General features: G+C 27.5%; 1 protein-coding gene across 3 annotated transcripts in view; it reads left to right on the forward strand.

Annotated features, from left to right (window-relative positions):
- Nucleotides 1-1,181: 1,181 nt before the first annotated feature.
- LOC145837844 (1-phosphatidylinositol 3-phosphate 5-kinase-like) overlaps nucleotides 1,182-19,103 on the forward strand; it is a 52,893-nt gene continuing 34,971 nt past the window's right edge. For 2 of the 3 annotated variants that reach the window (XM_082945302.1, XM_082945303.1), the window contains exons 1-12: nucleotides 1,182-1,294; nucleotides 6,763-6,886; nucleotides 7,759-7,803; nucleotides 8,492-8,553; nucleotides 9,949-10,044; nucleotides 10,345-10,534; nucleotides 10,855-10,973; nucleotides 11,399-11,472; nucleotides 11,616-11,685; nucleotides 14,082-14,236; nucleotides 15,076-15,223; nucleotides 18,537-18,718. In XM_082945302.1, coding sequence (XP_082801428.1) covers nucleotides 6,772-6,886; nucleotides 7,759-7,803; nucleotides 8,492-8,553; nucleotides 9,949-10,044; nucleotides 10,345-10,534; nucleotides 10,855-10,973; nucleotides 11,399-11,472; nucleotides 11,616-11,685; nucleotides 14,082-14,236; nucleotides 15,076-15,223; nucleotides 18,537-18,718 — 1,256 coding nt within the window. In that variant the 5' untranslated portion in view covers nucleotides 1,182-1,294; nucleotides 6,763-6,771. The remainder of the gene's footprint in view (nucleotides 1,295-6,762; nucleotides 6,887-7,758; nucleotides 7,804-8,491; nucleotides 8,554-9,948; nucleotides 10,045-10,344; nucleotides 10,535-10,854; nucleotides 10,974-11,398; nucleotides 11,473-11,615; nucleotides 11,686-14,081; nucleotides 14,237-15,075; nucleotides 15,224-18,536; nucleotides 18,719-19,103) is intronic. The other variant, XM_082945304.1, reaches the window with a different exon arrangement.

Raw genomic sequence — 19,103 nt, forward strand, 5'->3', positions numbered from 1 at the left:
TATAAATTTTGTGTATATATTTCTTTGTAAACTGTTGAGATCACAATTGTCAGTTGCAAATCTTCATGCATTTGTCAGTCTGTTTATAAAGTAGAGTTGTTATAATACTGTTTCTCTAACGGTAGCAGCTTAAAAACTTTTTTCTTATCTTATTATTATTTACTAAATGCCTAGTTATAGATCTAAGTGAAAAAAACACAACATTTACATACATTATATTTACAAAAAGTCAACTTATAGCAATTTTTATTTGAAGTACAGTAGTCAATGTTTTATTAATATTAGTTGTGGATAATTGTTTAGAGCAGTGGTAACATAGCAGCAAAAGTTATAAAAATATCTCTAAGTAGATTTAAGTCCTAAATCTTTATCCTGATGTAAAATTACTATGAAAAAACAAATAATTGTGTTTAACAGTCTGGAATAGTTCCAAAACTACTGAACTAAAGTTTTCAAAAACAAGAAAATATATCTGAAAAAAAACAAGTATAATAGTTTAATAAAATACTATAAAGCATTTATTTCACTACAAAGGTTTATCATAAAAACTTAAGTGTTTATATCTTGGAGTCTATTAGTTATACAAATTTTACTTTACTTTTTTTGATCCACATAGATTTTAGTTCTTAAGTTTAACAAAATCAGAAATAATTAAAATACTGTGCACAAAAAGCTCTACTATAAATTGACTTAACTTTACCAATTTCATTTTAGTCAAATCTCATTGTAAGATCTGTTTTAATTTTTTTTTTATTAGTCTTTTAATATTATTGTGCATTAAAAATATGCAAAGTTCAGCTTATCTCTAATAGTTTAAACTTTTTTCCTTATATTTTTTGTTTAAAAAAAGAGTTCAAGATGTTTTCTTGAGTTACTAATACATAATTTAAACTCACATATTGGAATGCTCTTCAAGAAGCATTTTGGAAAGTTGATAATACATTTTGTCTTATTTTTAAATATGAGTTGAAAATGCATTTTCTATACTAAATATGCATAACTAATATATATTTAATGTGAAAATAATTATATGGCAAAATAAGGTTTGTTCTAAAAAGACAAAACCTGAAAACTTGTTTTTCGAAAACTTAACAACAAGTTTAAACTATAAATTAATCACTTAGTACTGTTTTTCACATTTAAAAAACAGCTTATCAAACTTAATTTATATTTTGTAACAGGTTTAAGATAAAGTTGCATAATGGAAATAAGTATATAAAGTGAAAATTTATGGAATTTTGCAACTAACATTTCATTTTATTTCAAGCAGCAACATTTAAGTTTACATTATAAAGTAAGTTTTGTTTAAAATTATAAATTAATGCTTAATTGTTATAGATATTTTAAATGATGTTTAATTAACTACTTGCAAACTTTATATAAGCTTATATTTTTTACTAAATATTTATTAACCTAAAATTTTAAGGCATATTTTAAACTCTATTCTTTGAAAAATTTTAAATATTTAAATTATTTATTTTGAATTATAGTGACAAGTGTATAAAAATAAAACTTTGAATTTAGTACTCTATACTTCTTTTCCCTCATAACTGAAGCGTTTTTGTTACAGTTTATCCACATAGTTTTTTTAGAGCATAACACAGTAGACTGAGGATTAAAACGGACAAAGACTTTTTTGTTGACCTGAAAATAAAATCAAGTGTTACACATAGTTCCATTAAAAAAACATTATTTTTAAAAGGGTTTTGTTTCTTATCTCTTTTAAGTATTTCAAAATATATGTAGGTTTGAATGCAACTAGTTTTTCCGTTAAATAATACTTAAAAATTTTAATAGATTTTGTTAAAAATTGGTTCCAAAAGCTCCACAAAAATACCAGAAATACTTATTGAAAATATTTTTTATCAATCATGTAAAATTTGGTATTGTGTTTATTGAAGACTATATCTTACTCATGTAAATACTTTAAAATATAATTTAAAATATAACAATGAAAAATATAAATACACTAAAATGAGTTACAGTTGAATAATGGTACTTCAAAAAATATTAAATGTAAATCATAATTCAAAAAACAATAAATGTTCTTTGAAAACTCAAATTTTATTAGGATAGTTTTTGAAATATTTTATTGCTTTTTTCCAAACAAAAAATAAGTTGGCTTCAAAATAAAAACAAAAAACATGGTTCATAAAAACAAAATAATCTGTGAATTTATGCAAAATCTCCCTAATAATACTGCTCTAACCTGGTTTTACGTTTTGAACTTATATTTATTTCGCAAAATATTTAATTTGTTGATTTAAAAATTGAAATGATTTATAAACTGAAAATAAAAAGTTTATAAGCACATTTTCACTTTTTTAGGAACTTCATCTTATACTTAAGAAAAATAGTAAAAAAGGAATTTTTGCTTTTGTGTAGTTTAATAAAGTCATGGTTTTGAAGTAAAGTTAGGAAATATTTTGTGGATAATTTTTAAATAGAAAAAAACAAAGATAGACCACACTTCAGCTAACTTCTAAAATCCTTGGAGCAAAAATAATCAGTCTAGATAACAAAAAATCATTTCTATCTAACTTTGAACACTTGTATTGATTTTCTAGTCACCAAAAAAGTCAATTAGGGCTTGCAAGCCCATTGTGAAAAAGTTTGTCCCACATTTAAACAAATGATAAATTAAATTGAGTTTTATTAATTTAAAATTCAATGCTTAGTCATATGCACAGAACTTATGGAATAATATTCTTAAAATTTTCTTTTATACAAAAGTTTTTTATGTAACAGAGTTTGGTTATGTGCCTTAATATATTTGAACTTTAGTCAAACAATTAAGTTAAACAAAGCTTCTCAATTAATTCTTTAATAGTTTCTTCAATTGCTGTTTTCACATTTTGCAATACTTTATGATTAAGATATAATTTTACTTTTTTATATTTTTTTTGAAAGAGGTTAGATATTTTTAGTTTTTGAAAATAATTGTTTAAGTAGCTTACCACCATAAACTAAATACAGGGCTTCCTTGCTTAATGATTATCTGCTTCAATGATTAGCTTGATTAATGAAGTGAATTCACATGATAGTGATTTGACTGACGAATCACTTCTAATTGCTTCATTGAGAAATGAAGTATGCCATTCAATGGTAATCACTTGGGAGGAAATTGTAGAAGAGACACTAAATGACAAAGTTCTTTCAAGAGTATCCAGGTGTGTTGAAGAAGGTCGAAGCTTGAAATATGATGAATCTTTGTCAGTGTATTTTAGATACAATGATGTATTGTACTTAAGTGATGGGGTTATACTTTACAAGGACAGAGTAGTAATCCCCGTCAGTTTACAGTATCGGGTCATCAACAAGTTACACTTGGCGCACCAAGGAGTCACATCAATGCATAATCGTGCCCAACAGATTGTCTTCTGGCCTGGTATTACACAAGACTTTGTAGCAATTCAGGCCAATTGTCAAAACTGCAACCGCAATTCACCTTCTCAACCATCATTGCCACAAGAAGCATCTGGTCCTCCTACAAACCCTTTTGAAAAAATATTCAGTGATTTTTTTCAGTTTGCCAAAAACAATTTTTTGGTAGTCGGTGACAGGTTGTTGGGCTGGTCAGAAATATTTTCCACACCCAGCGGATCCGAGTTTTGTTTTCCAGGTTTGGAGTACCCGAGGAAATATCAAGTGATGGTGGACCAGAATTTGCAATCAGTGCAACAAAGGAATTCCTTAAAACCTGGGATGTTACGCATCGAATATCTTCAGCTTACTATCCAAGATCAAACAGTAGAGCGGAAGTAGCCGTCAAACAGGCAAAAAGGTTGCTAAGATCAAATGTTGATGCTTCAGGAAGTCTGGACAATGACAAGTTTTTAAGTGCAATGCTCCATTTGAGAAATACTCCTGATAGCGATTGTCAAGTGTCTCCAGCCAAGATCATATATGGACGCAGCTGCAAGATAGTTTCTCATTCCTGAACAAACATGACAAATTCTCCAGTCCTAATGTGCGATCCATTTGGAGAAAAGTATGGAAGCTTAAAGAAGAGGCGCTCCGTACAAGATTTGTTAAGAATTCCAAAGTACTTAACCAGAGAGCCAGGGATTTGCGACCTCTCTATGTTGGCAGTAGGTGTCTACTACAGAACCAGAGTGGCACTCATCCACGTAAATGGGACAGAAGCGGAGTTGTAATGGAGGTGCTTCCACATGATCAGTATGTAGTCAGAGTTGACGGTTCACGGAGACTTAGTCGGAGGAACAGAAAATTTTTAAGGATGTACAACCCAGCCTCAACAAACATTGAAGCAAAAACTTCCCAAGGTTGGAGCAGTAATCTACCAAGCTCATATGAGTGCAATGTTGATCATCAACGTTCTGATTCTTCTGTAAAGATTACAGAGGATTCCAACGGTGCCAATACTGGTAAAACCAGTGAGGTTGAAGCGGATCATGAAGAGGTTGAGGGAGAGTACATTCCTGCTTCTGCCAATGAATTGGCACGTGAGCTAGTGTGTGACAAGTACGTGGTTTAGCATCATTCTTCAAATGTATCTCAAGTGGAGGCCCATTCATTTGCTGGAGTAGTTTATGTGGACATACATTAAATGTTGAAGCTGCGTACCTATGTAAGAGCCAATCACGCATTTTGCTCACATTTGTATTTGTTGCCTCAAATGGAAGTTTGTTTGGTCGGTCTGGCACTCTACTCCTTGGCGGGCAATCACAGGTCACATCTTTATGCGAGTCCAGTCTATTCGGATCATTTTCATTTGAACTTACAGCAACTTCAGAATGCTGATGAGGCAGTTGAGATCCAATGGTGGGAAAATCCTTATTAATAATCAGGAGGTCAACCATGGTTTCATAGGAGAGAAAGAATCCAGTCACTGAATTGCTTACATAAACAATTCTATCACATCTGATAACCTCCTTCTTTGGAGACATTCCGCTAAAAGTTGCTTTGAAAGCCCCTAGAATGTTAATAAGAATTTTATTGGCAGCCCGAATTGTGATGGATACAGGCATTAAATCCTTCTTACAAAAACCAGCCTCCTGAAAGTTTTTCACCCCCAAAGGTTCGACTGTGCTCCAGTATCAGCTAAAGCACTTACCCATGCAAACTTGTTTGTGCCATGTCTAGCAATCTTGACTGATGCACAAGGATGATCAGTTGTTGCCTTGGCTTTACTCAAGGACTTCTTGCTGAATATGGTGTTATTCAACATGATTCTTTTACTTGCGTGTAGTGACATTATTTGGGTATCTTGTTGCATAAAGTCAGAACGATCAGCTTGGATTTGTAAAGCATTAATTTTTTTTTAAACGCCTACGCCAACATAATAAACAGTGTCTGAAAGGCTTTTTATTTTGGTTACCTTTTTTGCTGAAAAATAGAAAAGCTTTTTACAGTTCTGGCAAGAAACATGTTGGGACTTATCTCCTATGTTGACACGTCCCTTCATCTGACGTTGAAAGGAAGAGACTGCAGATATAGTCCGCAAATTCTCAGTTGCATGGCTTCCCATTTCTTTACTTTCAATAAATAAAATTATATCAAATGATGACCTGGATAAGATATCTTCAGTACTAGGAACTTCTCTTCTTATGTCATTGTCCCCAACGCCAGCGAGCATCACGTCTTTTATTGCTTCTTCTGTGTAACTTGTCACATTGCTTTTCTCACAGTCACACCCACTGATTGTAGTGAAATTGCAGGTTTCTGCTTTGCTTCGTACACGTGTGGCAAACGTTCTAAACGGTTCATCATGATCCTGATGTAGGTTCATAAGTTCTGCTCTCTTTACACCAATAGCAACTTTTATGACTGCAATCGATTCCATCAGTTTAGCAATGTAACTTTCTGATTTGGCCATCAGTCGAGGATCACTTGCTAACATAAGATCGCCAAGCTTGTCCTGCGCACACTGAAAAAGCTGTATGCTTGCATTTTGGTTGCTTATATTCAAACCAATCTTGAATGCCTCCCAACTCCGAATGAAAGCAAGCCATGTCTCTTGGCTGATCCCCCAGTCAACCTTTGGTCGAATCAATTGAGGTGCATTTGGCATTACTCCATTATTGGATAACCCAGAATCTTGCTGATGCTCCACTTTGTGGAGGTTGAGAAGGCTACTCACTACATCACTGGATAGATGGCGTCTGGAACTCGCATCCACAGATTGGGCACTTTACTACAACCATTTTACTTTCTCAGATTGTTGATAAGATTTTACATGAAGAATAACTCCTTGTCAATTTAGTTTAATAATTTATTAACAAAGTAAAATCTGAAATGAAAACAAGTATAAACATAAACACTAAAATGAGCTATAGTCTAATTATTCTACATGGTCCTTACTAATCCAGATCCTTACTAATCCGACCAGTTTTAGTTGAGAAGTAGGTTTATTTAATTCAGCTAAAATCAATGTTTTACTATAAGTATATGTTTAGTTTTGTTTCTATATTTAAGCAAGCAGTTTATACTTATGTCATAGTTCAAGTCTTGTTCAGCATCAAAGTTTTGTTTCGTTTTATTTTTGTCTGTTTTAATTGCTTGTTTCATTAAAAGACTAAAACAAGCTAAAAGAAAATTCATTGTTTGTGTTATTGTATGCGTCGCATAATATAAAAGGGTAAATAGATTATTAAAACAAAAAACAATGTTTTGTTCCTACACAGCCAAAGGCTAATCCTCCATGATTAAAAAAAACTTGCTAAACATGGCCAGATAAGCGAGTAAGCACTGACTGTACAAAAAAATGCTATAAACTTTATGGCACAAAATTATTTGCAGATCTGTAAAATGAACACAAGTGAGAACAAGCTGACTTTTTTCGCAACTCTTCCAGAGGAAAACTCAAATCAGCGCAAAGGCAGCATCTTTAATTCGTTTTTGAAATTATTTTCTGCAAACTCTGGTTGGTATACGTCAATGAATAAATAAATTAGTTTGCTTCTTTCTTTTAAGTTGATGAAAAAGTTTCTAAATATTATCTTAAGATCTACTTAGTTATTTTTTGTAAGCAGTAAAAATTAAAAGTATTTAAAGTATTAGATTTGTATTTGTTTACAGGTTCATTTTAAAAATTTCGGGTCGGTTTGAAATCCTAACTTTGTGTTTATACATATTTATACTAATATTTTTTTTATTATACATTTATTTACTTTGTAAATTATAACTTTAATATTTAATAATAACCCTACTTCATTTTTGTAGTTTTTCCAAAAAGTTTCAACAACCTATTAATAAATTTAGCCTAATGGATATGATAATAAAAGATGTTAAATTAGAGTTATTTTCTTAATACTGACTAGAATGTTTTTACAAAATTTTTTCAAAGTTCAGACAGTTAAAAGGTTTAAAATTTTAGTTAAATTAACATTAAATAAATTTATAAACTATACAGTTGTATAAAGTTGAAAAAAAGCTGCTCTCTTGTATGATTTTATTCAAGTTTACAGAAACTTTTATAGCATAGAATATTTATGCTACACTCAATTTTAATAGAAGTTTAATTGTAATATGCTTAGATCGACTTAAGAAAAGTTTATTGAAATAAGTGAAATTAGTGGTATTTATTTAAATTAACACTTATGTAATATATTTCTTCTCACAACTAAACTAAATTTTTATATTTCGTTAAAAAAAAATCTATATTTTATGTATAGAAGGTTTATTAAATTTTAAATATACTAGTCATGAAATTTTTTTTTTGCTTTTTAAATAATAGTTTTAGTTTTCTTTACAAAATTTCTGTATAACACAGTAACTTAAAAAAATTATCAACAGCAAATCAAAACGAGGAAAGTTCAGCAAGCCAAGATCTTTCAGCTGGTAACTTTTATATTTTGAAGTTAAATTTTATTTATTTTTAATCTGAATTCACGATTGCTTAAAAAGCAGTTTTTAATACAAAAAGTGTTGTTTCAAGTAGACTTGAGAAATTATTTTTACTTTAATTGAAAAAAAAGTTAATATTTTTTTCTGTTTTGTATGCAAGCACAACAATGTATAAACAACGTTTATAAGTGAAAGATGATACAACATATTTTTTTAGTAGAATTTTTGTATAGAAATAAACGGTTGAACACATACAGGTTTCATTTTTTTAAATGTAAAATATATTTTTTTTTTTTTTATTAACTCTACTACTATTTGATGTTATTAGTTCTTTGATATATATACACTATTTCATTTAGACATACAAAAACTTTGACATCTTAGTTTTTTTGTATTATGAAAACTTTCTGGTTTTTCTTAAACTAAGTATTGTTTCGATTTGTTAAATATGATTTTTTTCAATGTAAAACTCTTTGGTTAATATTTTTATAAGTTGTTTTTAATATGGTTTCAAGGTGTTGAATAAAAAACACTATTAATATTATTTATAATTTTTGTGGCAACGTTTTAAAAAGCGCAACAAAAAATTAACAAGTACTTATATATATATATATATATATATATATATATATATATAACACGGATACATAGGAGTTTTACAATTAAAAAAATAAATAAATAGATTACATTGGAGAGGGTTTGGATGACATACCACAAGATGCCTTTTTATCTGGAAGTATTAACGTTAGTGGAAAATGTGTTTAACTTATATTAACACAACTTTAAAAAAGTTGTTTTATTGTTTTGAGAAATTTATAAGCGTTGTGATTTGTAAACAGTTTATTTAGCTATTAGTTTTAGGTGTGATTTTTTGGGTGATAAGTTTTTGATAAACAATTAAGTAGCTAAACTTTTATAAACAAATTAAATAGTTTTGTAAATTGTTCCAAAAAAATTATTATACAATTTACAGAATTTCTGGTTATTGTTTATGAAATTTTTAACTAAAAAACATATTTAAAGCATGTTTAGCTCGGTTAGATTAAACATTTAGTAGCTAACAGCTTTGAAATGTCTTGCTAAATGTTATTTTTTAGAGAAAATTTTAACTATGCAGTTTAAGATATTTTGTTGAAAAAAAAAGTTTTTGTGTTTAGAATTATTTCATACAAGTATTTAAAGTCACAGGTAGTCATATCATTTGAATACATTCACTGTTTTAAGTTAAATTAGGTATGGTACATGCTTAGATAAAGGAACGGATTTGGTACACAGTAAGTAAGGAAATATAAACTTTTAGATATAATTAATTTCATCTTATTATAAACTGTAACCTTAATAATATGAAGAATAACTCCTTGTTGAATAAAGTGAATTTAATAACAATGTAAATATCTGAAAAAAAAACAAGTATAAACACATAAACTAAAATGAGCTACAGCTTAATAGTTCTACAAATAATCTAAGTTTTTAATGAGTGTTAAATAACTTTGATTTTAGGATTTACACTAGGGTAAATTACACAGTTTAAAAAAAAATCTTTGCGTATAAGTAAAACTTGGATCAAACATATCAAAATGATTGCTATAAGTATGAATCGATACATTTATTTATTGTTTAATTTTAAATTAATGTTACTTCTTAAACCTTTTAATTTTTGAACCCTCCTTTTGGTAAGTCAACTAAATTTATGGTTATGTATATTTTCGTGGGATTTGGTATATTTATAAATCTGGTCATCTCATAGTAAGCTCTGTATACTGTTATTGGAATATTTAATTGTTTATTCAATTTAATTTTAATGTGAACAAATGTAATAAAAATAGTTTAACAATCTGTTTTAGGTTTTGTCTAAACGAGAAAATAAAATATTCTAGTTTTTAAGAAGTACTAGAATTTACAAGTTAGTATTTTTTGAAGACCAGTAAGAATACTTTACTCAATATAAATGCTAAGCCTTAAAAATACTTATAGCTCACAAGTTTTATTAGAATTAAGTTTGTATTATTAATTTTTTAATTTTGAAACATTTCTACTTGTTTTCAGTTTAGTGAATACAATTGTAAATATATTTAGCTTGTGCTGTTTACTGCATGCATTTTTCTGACTTTACCAGCATGTAGCCATGTTTTTTTGCAGTCTTACACCAAACCCCCGTCAATTGAATATGAAGAAAAAGTCACAACACTTGACAACTCAGTAAAAACGCGAGTAGACAGTGAGAAAAGCCGAAAAGTTTGTGCTCTGCTTGAGTAGTTTTATTTGGCTGTAGAATGGTTTTGTGCTGCTTATGGTACAGTATGGACTTTTAATGCTTGAATTTAATATTTTATTAAAAGTTTGTTACAATTTTTTGTGACTATCTTGGAAATAAACATAGATAGTTATACTTATCAAGTTGAAGCTACTATAAAAGCCAACAAAACAAGTTTTAATTATTTTTTTAAAAGAAAATTTCATAAACACTTGTAGCAAAATGACAAGTTGTTTAAAAACGACAGTAGACTCACAATTAGTTTTAACACCTTCCACCAGAGCAGCGTGGCGTTGTCGCAGCAAGACATGCGCAAGTACTGGATGCCGGACAAGCAGTGCAAGGAGTGCTATGAGTGCGGGGTGGGCTTCACCACTTGGAGGCGACGCCACCACTGCAGGGTGTGCGGGCACATATTCTGCAGCAAGTGTTGCAAGGAGCAGATCAGAGGATGCACCGTGGGGATGGCTGGTTCGTTTGCGGGTTGTTGTGTTCCGTACTTGGTGCTTGTAAAATTTTGTGTTTTGTGGTGATAATTTTTGCAAGTGTAGATACTTAATTCCAAAGTGAATTAATTACAATTTTTATATTATTTTCTTTACTTTTACAAAATAAGAAGATGTATGCTGTTTAACAGTAGAAAATTAACAACTTTAATAAAAAGTTAAAACGCAATTTTCACGGTAGCTTCATTATTAATGTTAATTATGTTTGTAGGCATTTTGTTAAAAGAACTTTGCTTTTATACAAGTCTTTTGTTAGTAACTAGTTTTTTGTAAATATTGTTTCAGGTATGGTAAGGTCATGTAAATACTGTTTTGATTTGATGTCTTCAAATTCTTACATAAAACCAAGAAGCTCAATACAAACGACTACGAATAATCATCAAAATGGTGAAATGTCTAACACTGTAAGTCTTTGTTTATAGTTTTATATTTTAAGCACCTTTTTTATAATGATTTAAAAGTATTTTTAATTAAACTCTGATATGTTAGTATTACTTTATTATCAAACTTTATTCAATAGTTAAAACTTAAAGCTAAAAGTTTTTACTAATTTATTAATTACTCTACTGATTAAGAAAGTCTGAAATATAAGCTACCAAAATAAAATTAAAAATTCATATTCATGTTATACAATTTAGTTTATAAACTATTTAAATTTTTGATATTTTAAAGTCATAGCTACCATGTTAAAAAAAAAAAAAGTTAATAGAAATTTTACATTTATGTATATATATTTTTTTTGTTCATCACTATTTTTTAGAGGAGCAAACAATATATTAAATTAAAGAGTTATAAGGTGTCTGTTTGAATAATAAAATGTATTTCTTAGCCGCTAAGAAAAAATTCATCTGGACTAACTTTGACACTACCTTCAGACACAAGTTTGATAAGGAATAATAAAAGGTTTGTTTAGTTTCCTCTGTATATTTTTAATTTAAATATATACTTATTATTCTGCAATAGAAATCTTCTGCAATAAGAGTAAGTTTAATGTAATGAATTTGTTATGTAAAACCAAGAACATAAATCAAAAGTATAAATTGCAGCTTGCTTCAGATGTCAATGACTTCTGAAGATTCCAATCCATCAACCTCTGTACCCTCCTCCCCTCTCATGGTTAATTTTAATTATTCGTATTTATTTTGCATTGAAAGTTTTTTACGAATGTGCACATGAAAAAAAAAACAGTCTTTAGGTCAGTATATCTCAAAGTGTGCATATGTGATATTTTACTGTACTCTAAAAATTGTTTAAAGTTAAAAAAATGTTGAAACAAGTCTATGAATTATGAAATACAAGTTTAATTATTTTTCGTTAATTCTAAATGAAAAAAAAAGTTTAAATTAAACAACAAAGGTAGTTTTTTTGGCTACAATAACATGTTTTATTATGATCTAGTATGTACGACTTTTTTCTTCGATGATTTATTTTGCACAGTGTTATTACAGTTTGATAACCACTGCTTTAGGTGGTTTTAGTTTTATAACTTCCTTAAAATCATTAAAGTATTTAAATTTAATGATGATATTGTTTGTTAATTTCTGATTTAAATATTAATATCATAGTTTGATAACCACTGATTTAGATTATTTTGTTTTTATACCATGCTTAAAATTTCTAAAAAATTTAAATTTAATGTTGTTATTGTTTTTTAGTTTGTGTTCTAACTATTATTTATAAAACTTTAAACTCTACCTAACCTTAAAACGTTTTGAGAGCTGTTAATATAATATTAAGCTTTTTTATTTAATATATTTCCTTATGTAAAGTTTTAAATAAACCTTTTAATTGTTGTTAACTTTAAGATTTAGTTTTTAGAATATCAAACATTTGTTTAACAATAACTAGTTCAAATGTGTTTTCCTTGCTAGTATAGTAAATGTAATGTTTTAATATATAACTTGTCTTTTAAAAAGTTTGAAAATAAATAAAGTATTGTAAACATACAGCCAATCTTAACTTCGTAGCATTTCATAAGACATTTCATATCAATTTATATGTAAGTTATACATATTTTTTTGTATATTTACATGCATCTTATAATTCTTGATATGTTTTTCTAATTTTTTTTTTAATTTTAGCATTTTTAATCCATTATCTTGTACTAATATTTTAACAAACCAAAAAAAAACTTTAAAGATGTTTTCAAAATACTTCAATAAAATATCTTATTAAGGCATTAAAACCCTTTCAGTGTTTAATACGATGTAAAATATTTATTAACAGTAATGCAGTTAAGTTTTTGTAAATAATTTTTTTTATTTTAAATAACTTCAAAGTTTCAAAAAAAAATCAATTTAAGTAAAGTTTTACAGTAAGTTTAGTTATTTGTGAATTAGTAGTCATAAGTACTACGCTTAACTTGATAGTTTATTTATTATACTGAATCATCGGAAAAAATTTAAACTTTAGTGTTATAATTTTAGTTTTTAATTACAACTTTAAACCTAAACTTATTTGTTTTGAAATAAAAAAAACATTTCTAATTAATTTTTTTTTGCAAAAAACAATACTGTTAAGTAGTTGAAAAAATTTAAACAGTAAACATTTTAAATTTATAACTATTAGAAAAGTACCTTAGTTTTAAAACATATATCATAAATTATATACCTACATGAGTTTAATAAAATACAACAAGTTCTAAAAGTTTTCCTGTATAAAAAGTTATTAACAGTTTATATATAAATAAATAAGAGATTTTATTATGTCCTGAAGTTTAATCATTGAAATAATTAAGTAAACAGAAATTTAAAACATTATTGCACTGAATTTTGATTAAAAAAAATATTTTTTCAACCAAATTACATGTAGTATTAGTATTATGCTAATATTTAGTATAAATACTAATTTTAGTTTACGACTTAGTTTTTTTAAAGTCTTGTAATATCTATTAGTGTGTTTATTTTATATAGCTAAATTTTTTCAGATTAACTTTGGACACGTTGTTTTCAAATAAAGAGTAGTGTTTTAATTCTAAAACTAACTTTCGATAACTGTAAAACAAGTTTACATAAAATGTTAGTATAAACTAATTGATTATGCTATATTATAATTTACTATAAAATAAATAGAAAAATTGATCACTATAAAAATAAGTATTTTTGACCAGTTAAAAACTTTACACTTAAAGTGTTAATTTATGTAGTTTATTTAAACTAATTTTTTAAACTATTGTTTTAACTTTGTTTAAAATAAAATTTCATGATAAATATTAAAATTAGTGTCTTATGCTTGTCGGTTTAAATTTCTCAAGTATTTATACATTTTACTGAATTTATACTGTCTAATTTACTGAACGAACTAATAGTTTAACAATATACTTCATGTGTATATTCTATCAGCAAACAATTAATACTTAACAAAAATAATATTTAATTTCTAAACCAAATATTTCTGTGTTTCGTTTTAAGATTAAACAATAGAGTTCAAAATGTAAATCGATTACAACTTTTTTAAATGACATTTTGTATTTTTTGATTCACATCATCATATTTTGTTACGTCACAAAACAGATGAAGTCACCGATGGACGTGTTCGATGGTGAGTTGCCAAGCAACAACATGGACCAATTGGAAGACGTTGATGCGCAACTCATGTTGCCGCTCAGAGAAGTTTGGAACAAAATTTGTGGGAAAAACGGTGTCAATTTCAGAGATTACAGATTTAGGTTTAACAGATTGTTTAAAAAAGTTTTAATTCATTAACTTTTAAAGTATTCTTTTTTTTACTTTTTGTTCTAAAGTTTTTCATGTATAGGCTATATTTGTTTTAATTTAGTATCATTTTTTCATAAAAGTTTTACTTGTTAACTCACAAAAGACAAAACATCATTTTTCTTAACTTTTATTAGAGGCTGATGAAAAATGTAGCAATACTATTACTTTTTTAAAAAGCCAATATAGCACAATTTTAAAGCGAATGCAGTTTGTTAGCATTTGTCAAGTTAAAGTTATTGCTTTTCATTACCTAAATCATTTTGTTCTAAGAATAACAACAAGTTAGAAAAAAAAAAGTTTTAGTATTAGAGTAAGATTTTTCAACTTACAGACATGACTTATTATATAACATTACAATCTTATTTGACATTAAGTTAAACAACTGTATAAGTTGGTTAGAGCAGTATTAGAATCCTTTGTTTAAAATATTTTCATATACAAATCGCTTTAAAAATTAATGTAGTTTAAGTTGAAATTCTCAAGCAAGTGTTCTAAAAATTTTCCAGCAAGTTTAATTTGAGTAGGTTCAATACATATAAAATATACATGTTTTTAAATGTGATCCGTAAAACTACAATATTTTTGTAGTTTCAAGTGCGGGCGGCAAACCTTGTTGTAACCCATAATATTTCTAAAATAGTTTCTTGGAAACCTTTCAGAAGTCTAACTTCTACTTTTAAAGTCAAGCAAGTTTCTTCATAGTTTAAAAGATAGTTGTTTTGAAGCAATGACGTAAGTTATTATGAAAAATTTATTTAAAATTTTTATATTGTTTTATTATCGTTTACAGGCTGAGGAAGATAGCAAACACTTGCACAGGTGTCGATCTAGTAGACTGGTTGGTAGAAAACCACCAGTGCAAGAACAGGGGTCAGGCCAGAGAAATGTGCCAGGCGTTGTTGGATCAGAAGTTTATCAGCAGCATAAACAATGACTTTGTGAGTTGGCTTTGTTTGTTAACATAGTGTTAAACTTTGTTAACATACTGTAAAAATTACACAGTATGTAGTTGTTATTCTTTAAAGTTTTCTTAGGCATTCTTAAGCTACCGGACAAAGATACTTACAGTTTAATTTAGCTGTAATTTTAAACCTTAAAGTTCTTGGAATAATAATAAGTTTACAGAGTAGTGAGAATATCAGGATTGCCACAAGGTCAGGAAAATTAAAGAAAAACTAAAAAAATGACAAAAGACAGGAAAAAATGGGGGTTTTTGAAAAAAGTCAGGAAATTTGACAAAGTTTAATAAAAAGTCAGATTTTGTCAGTTTAAATTTACAAAATTCCTTATTTCCAAAGCCTTCAAATGGTAAAAAAATGGTTAAAAAGTTTTAAAAGTCAGATTAAAATTTAAAAATTTTCTTAGAAATTTACAAAATTATTTAATTCCAATGCCTTCATCTGGTATAATTAATAAAATATCCTTTATCAAACTGAAAAGTTTTTCTATCAAAATATTGAACAACTACCATAATATTAACAAATTATTCAATTTTAAACAGTTGTAACTTATTAAAATTATCGTGTAAACAAGTCCGAATGAAAAGTTTTTAGCTTAACTTGGTCAATTTTCTAAGTAGATAAGCAATAATAGATTGCTTATTTTTTCATAAAAAAAATTAAAATAATCATTAAAGCACTAATTATTTATGAATACTTTTTTAATCAAAACATATTTTAAAACTAAATAAAGTACTATAAACTTACTAAAAGAATATTTAAAAAGTTTGTTTTAAGTTTTATTCTAACATGCTACCAACTAAAATAACCAGATGATCAAATAAAATTAATAATAATCTTTTTTTTTATGGTAAAAGTAGTTATAAACAGATAGAATACTTGATAACTAATAAAACTTTTGATTACTTTAGTATTTTATTAGAAGTTTACTCAGGAAAAAGACATAACCTGACAATTATGCACAAAACCTTAGTTTAATGCACTATTTTAGTAGTCCAAAAAGAAAATTAAAAGCGTAATGAACCATTAAATGTAAAAAAATGCTAACGAGCTGATTAGCAAGTTGCTATGGCGATAAAAGGGAGTAACAAGGGCATGTATAAAACAAGGGGCGTGATGCAAATAGGTGTGTTAGGGGCACGTATAAAAGGTTGTAATCGAGATTTATTGGCGTTTTTTCTAATTAAGAGGCGTTTTTAGGGTCGAATGTTTAACTACAAGGTGTTTTAGAGGCTTGATTTTTGTAGTCATGCATAAATTGTTCGTATTTTGTGCCCTTATCCATCATTTATTTTATGAACCATTAAACTCGAATGACTCTTAAATTCTGTTATATAAAAATAAATCTAAAGAGATCAAAATAATAGCTGTACTCTTAAATGAATTGAAATAAAATAATTTAGCATGTCTAAAATACACCAACCGTCTTAGATAAAAAACTAGTAACAACTAAGTTAACAAGTAAAAAAAAAAAAGAAAAGTCTTAACTATTATACCACTTAAACATTCAAGCTTGTTGTAGTAAAAGGGAGTAATAAGTACACAAGTGTGTTTAGGGGCGAGATATACAAGAGCTGTGTTAGGGGAAGATATAAAAAGGTGTGGTAAAGTTTATGGGCGTATTGTAGGCTTTGTTTTGATAAGGGGGCGTAATTAGGGTTGAATGTTTTAATCAAGGGTGGTTTAGGGGCCCGGTTTTTGGTTGAGATAAAAAGTTTTAGTTGGTTGGATTCCTGTTTTCTATAGTCAAGTATGAACAGTATTGTTAAAAAAATAAGTTTATCTGTTCCGTTAAATAAAGACAGGTAATGTTTTTCTTATAAATGTAGTTAAAGTCTAGGTTGAGTATAAGTCACCCATAAAAGTTGTTCTAATAACTTAGTATTGCTGTTTTTGATAAGTTTTCGTTAATTACATCAGTTTCAATTTATTGTATGGATGATTAAAAGTATAGTAAAAAATGTTCAAACTTAATTATTATTTAAACTATTGATTTTTAAAAAAGATTAAAAGGACTTAAAGTAAATGAATTTGGTGTGAGATAGGAAGGTTAAAACAATAAAGTAGGCGTTTGGTAGATTTACAAGGGACTGGTGTTATCTGATAGTTTCTACAAGGCATGTTAACATAAAAGCAGTTTGAAACATTTAAATTTGGTTTTCAAGCTTGACTTATCACGATTGTTTTTATTATAATGCCAAAAAAAGTTTGTATATTTAAATAGTTTTTTTTTCAAAATGTTTCAGCATAACTTTGTATTACTTGCTCGAACAATTTGTTTGTTTTTATATTACGGAATTCAAGAATCATTTTAATTGCTTTAAGTTTAAGGGTTCATAAAATAAATGATGGATAAAGGGCACAAAATACGAACAGTTTATGCTTGACTACAAAAATCAAGCCTTTTAAACACCTTGTAGTTAAACATTCGACCCTAAAAACGCCTCTTAATTAGAAAAAACGCCCATAAATCTAGATTACAACCTTTTTATACGTGCCCCTAACACACCTATTTACATCTCACCCCTTGTTTTATACATGCCCTTGTTACACCCTTTTATCGCTATAGCAACTTGCTAATCAGCTCGTTAGCATTTTTTTACATTTAATGGTTCATTTAGCTTTTAGTTTTATTTTTGGACTGACAAAATAATGTACTTAGTTAAAGTTTTGTGCATGATAGTCTGGTTATGTGTTTTGTACGAGTATTGTTTATAAAAAAAAACATGGCTAAAACTTACCAAAGTGTTTCTCTTTATTAACTATTTTATCTGTTTCTAATGACTTCATCATTCAAAGTAATAAGAGCAATAAGTTTTGAACATTAACTTTATTTAATATATTTTAGATATTATTTTAGATATAAACTTGATGTAAACTTTTTGAAATAATTTCTTTGAAGTTTGTGAAACTTAGTTTACTTCCAAAAAAATTGTATTTTCTTGAATACCTTTATTTCAAGGAAATGAACAATATTATGAAAATTGTCTCTAAACTTTTCTTGTTTGAATTAAAAGCTTAAAGTTTATAAAAAAAACTTCTGTAGTAATAAATTGGTAGTAGCCTTATAAAAACAATATGTATCTTATAAAAGTCATAAAAAAAGTTAGGTATGATTTAAATATGCTGTGAACACTTTTTCACTTTTCAGATCTATAAAAATTTAATACTTTTTATTAACGTATTTCCTTATTAAGATAAGAAAGTTTCTCAAGTATACAAGTGAAACCATTTTAGGTTTAAACAAAAAAAAAATTTTTTAAGTATAAATAATAAGATAAAATAATAATAGGAATTCAAAGATGATTTCGATTGTTGGTATCAAGGAACGTTTTCTCCCAAAAATTCTCAACAAAAAACCTCCCCTAGCGAGCTTCAAATTCCGTTTGTTTTAGGGGAATCCCCAATTACACGGAAAATATCTCAATGGGGTGCCTCCATAAGAAAATCAGCAAGTAGCAATAATTTATCCAGGTTTGTGTACTAAACTTAAATTGTGTAATATACTTAGTTGTAGTATTTTTTATGTACTTTTACTCATTAAATTTTATTCAGTTTTATTTTCTACAATTTTTATCTTCTAGTTGCCTCTTCCCACTTAAAACTTTTTTTTTTCAATATTTTCTGAAAAAAGTGAGTATTAATTGCTTTTATAAGCTTAGTTTGATTTCACATAGCTACTTTTTATAAGTAAGTTATGAAATACATTTTTTTAACCTGAACTCAATTTAAAGAAAAAAAATCTGGTGTTTACTTTGCAAAATCCGTAGAACTGTCTATTTTCACGGAAAAAGTGTTAGACAACTAAAATACTAGTAGCTCTAAGTAAGTTTTCGCTATCATACAATAAGCACTAAAT

This window comes from Thalia democratica, chromosome 6 (assembly GCF_965202585.1).
Source record: "Thalia democratica chromosome 6, ktThaDemo2.hap1.1, whole genome shotgun sequence".
Taxonomy (NCBI): Eukaryota; Metazoa; Chordata; class Thaliacea; order Salpida; family Salpidae; genus Thalia; species Thalia democratica.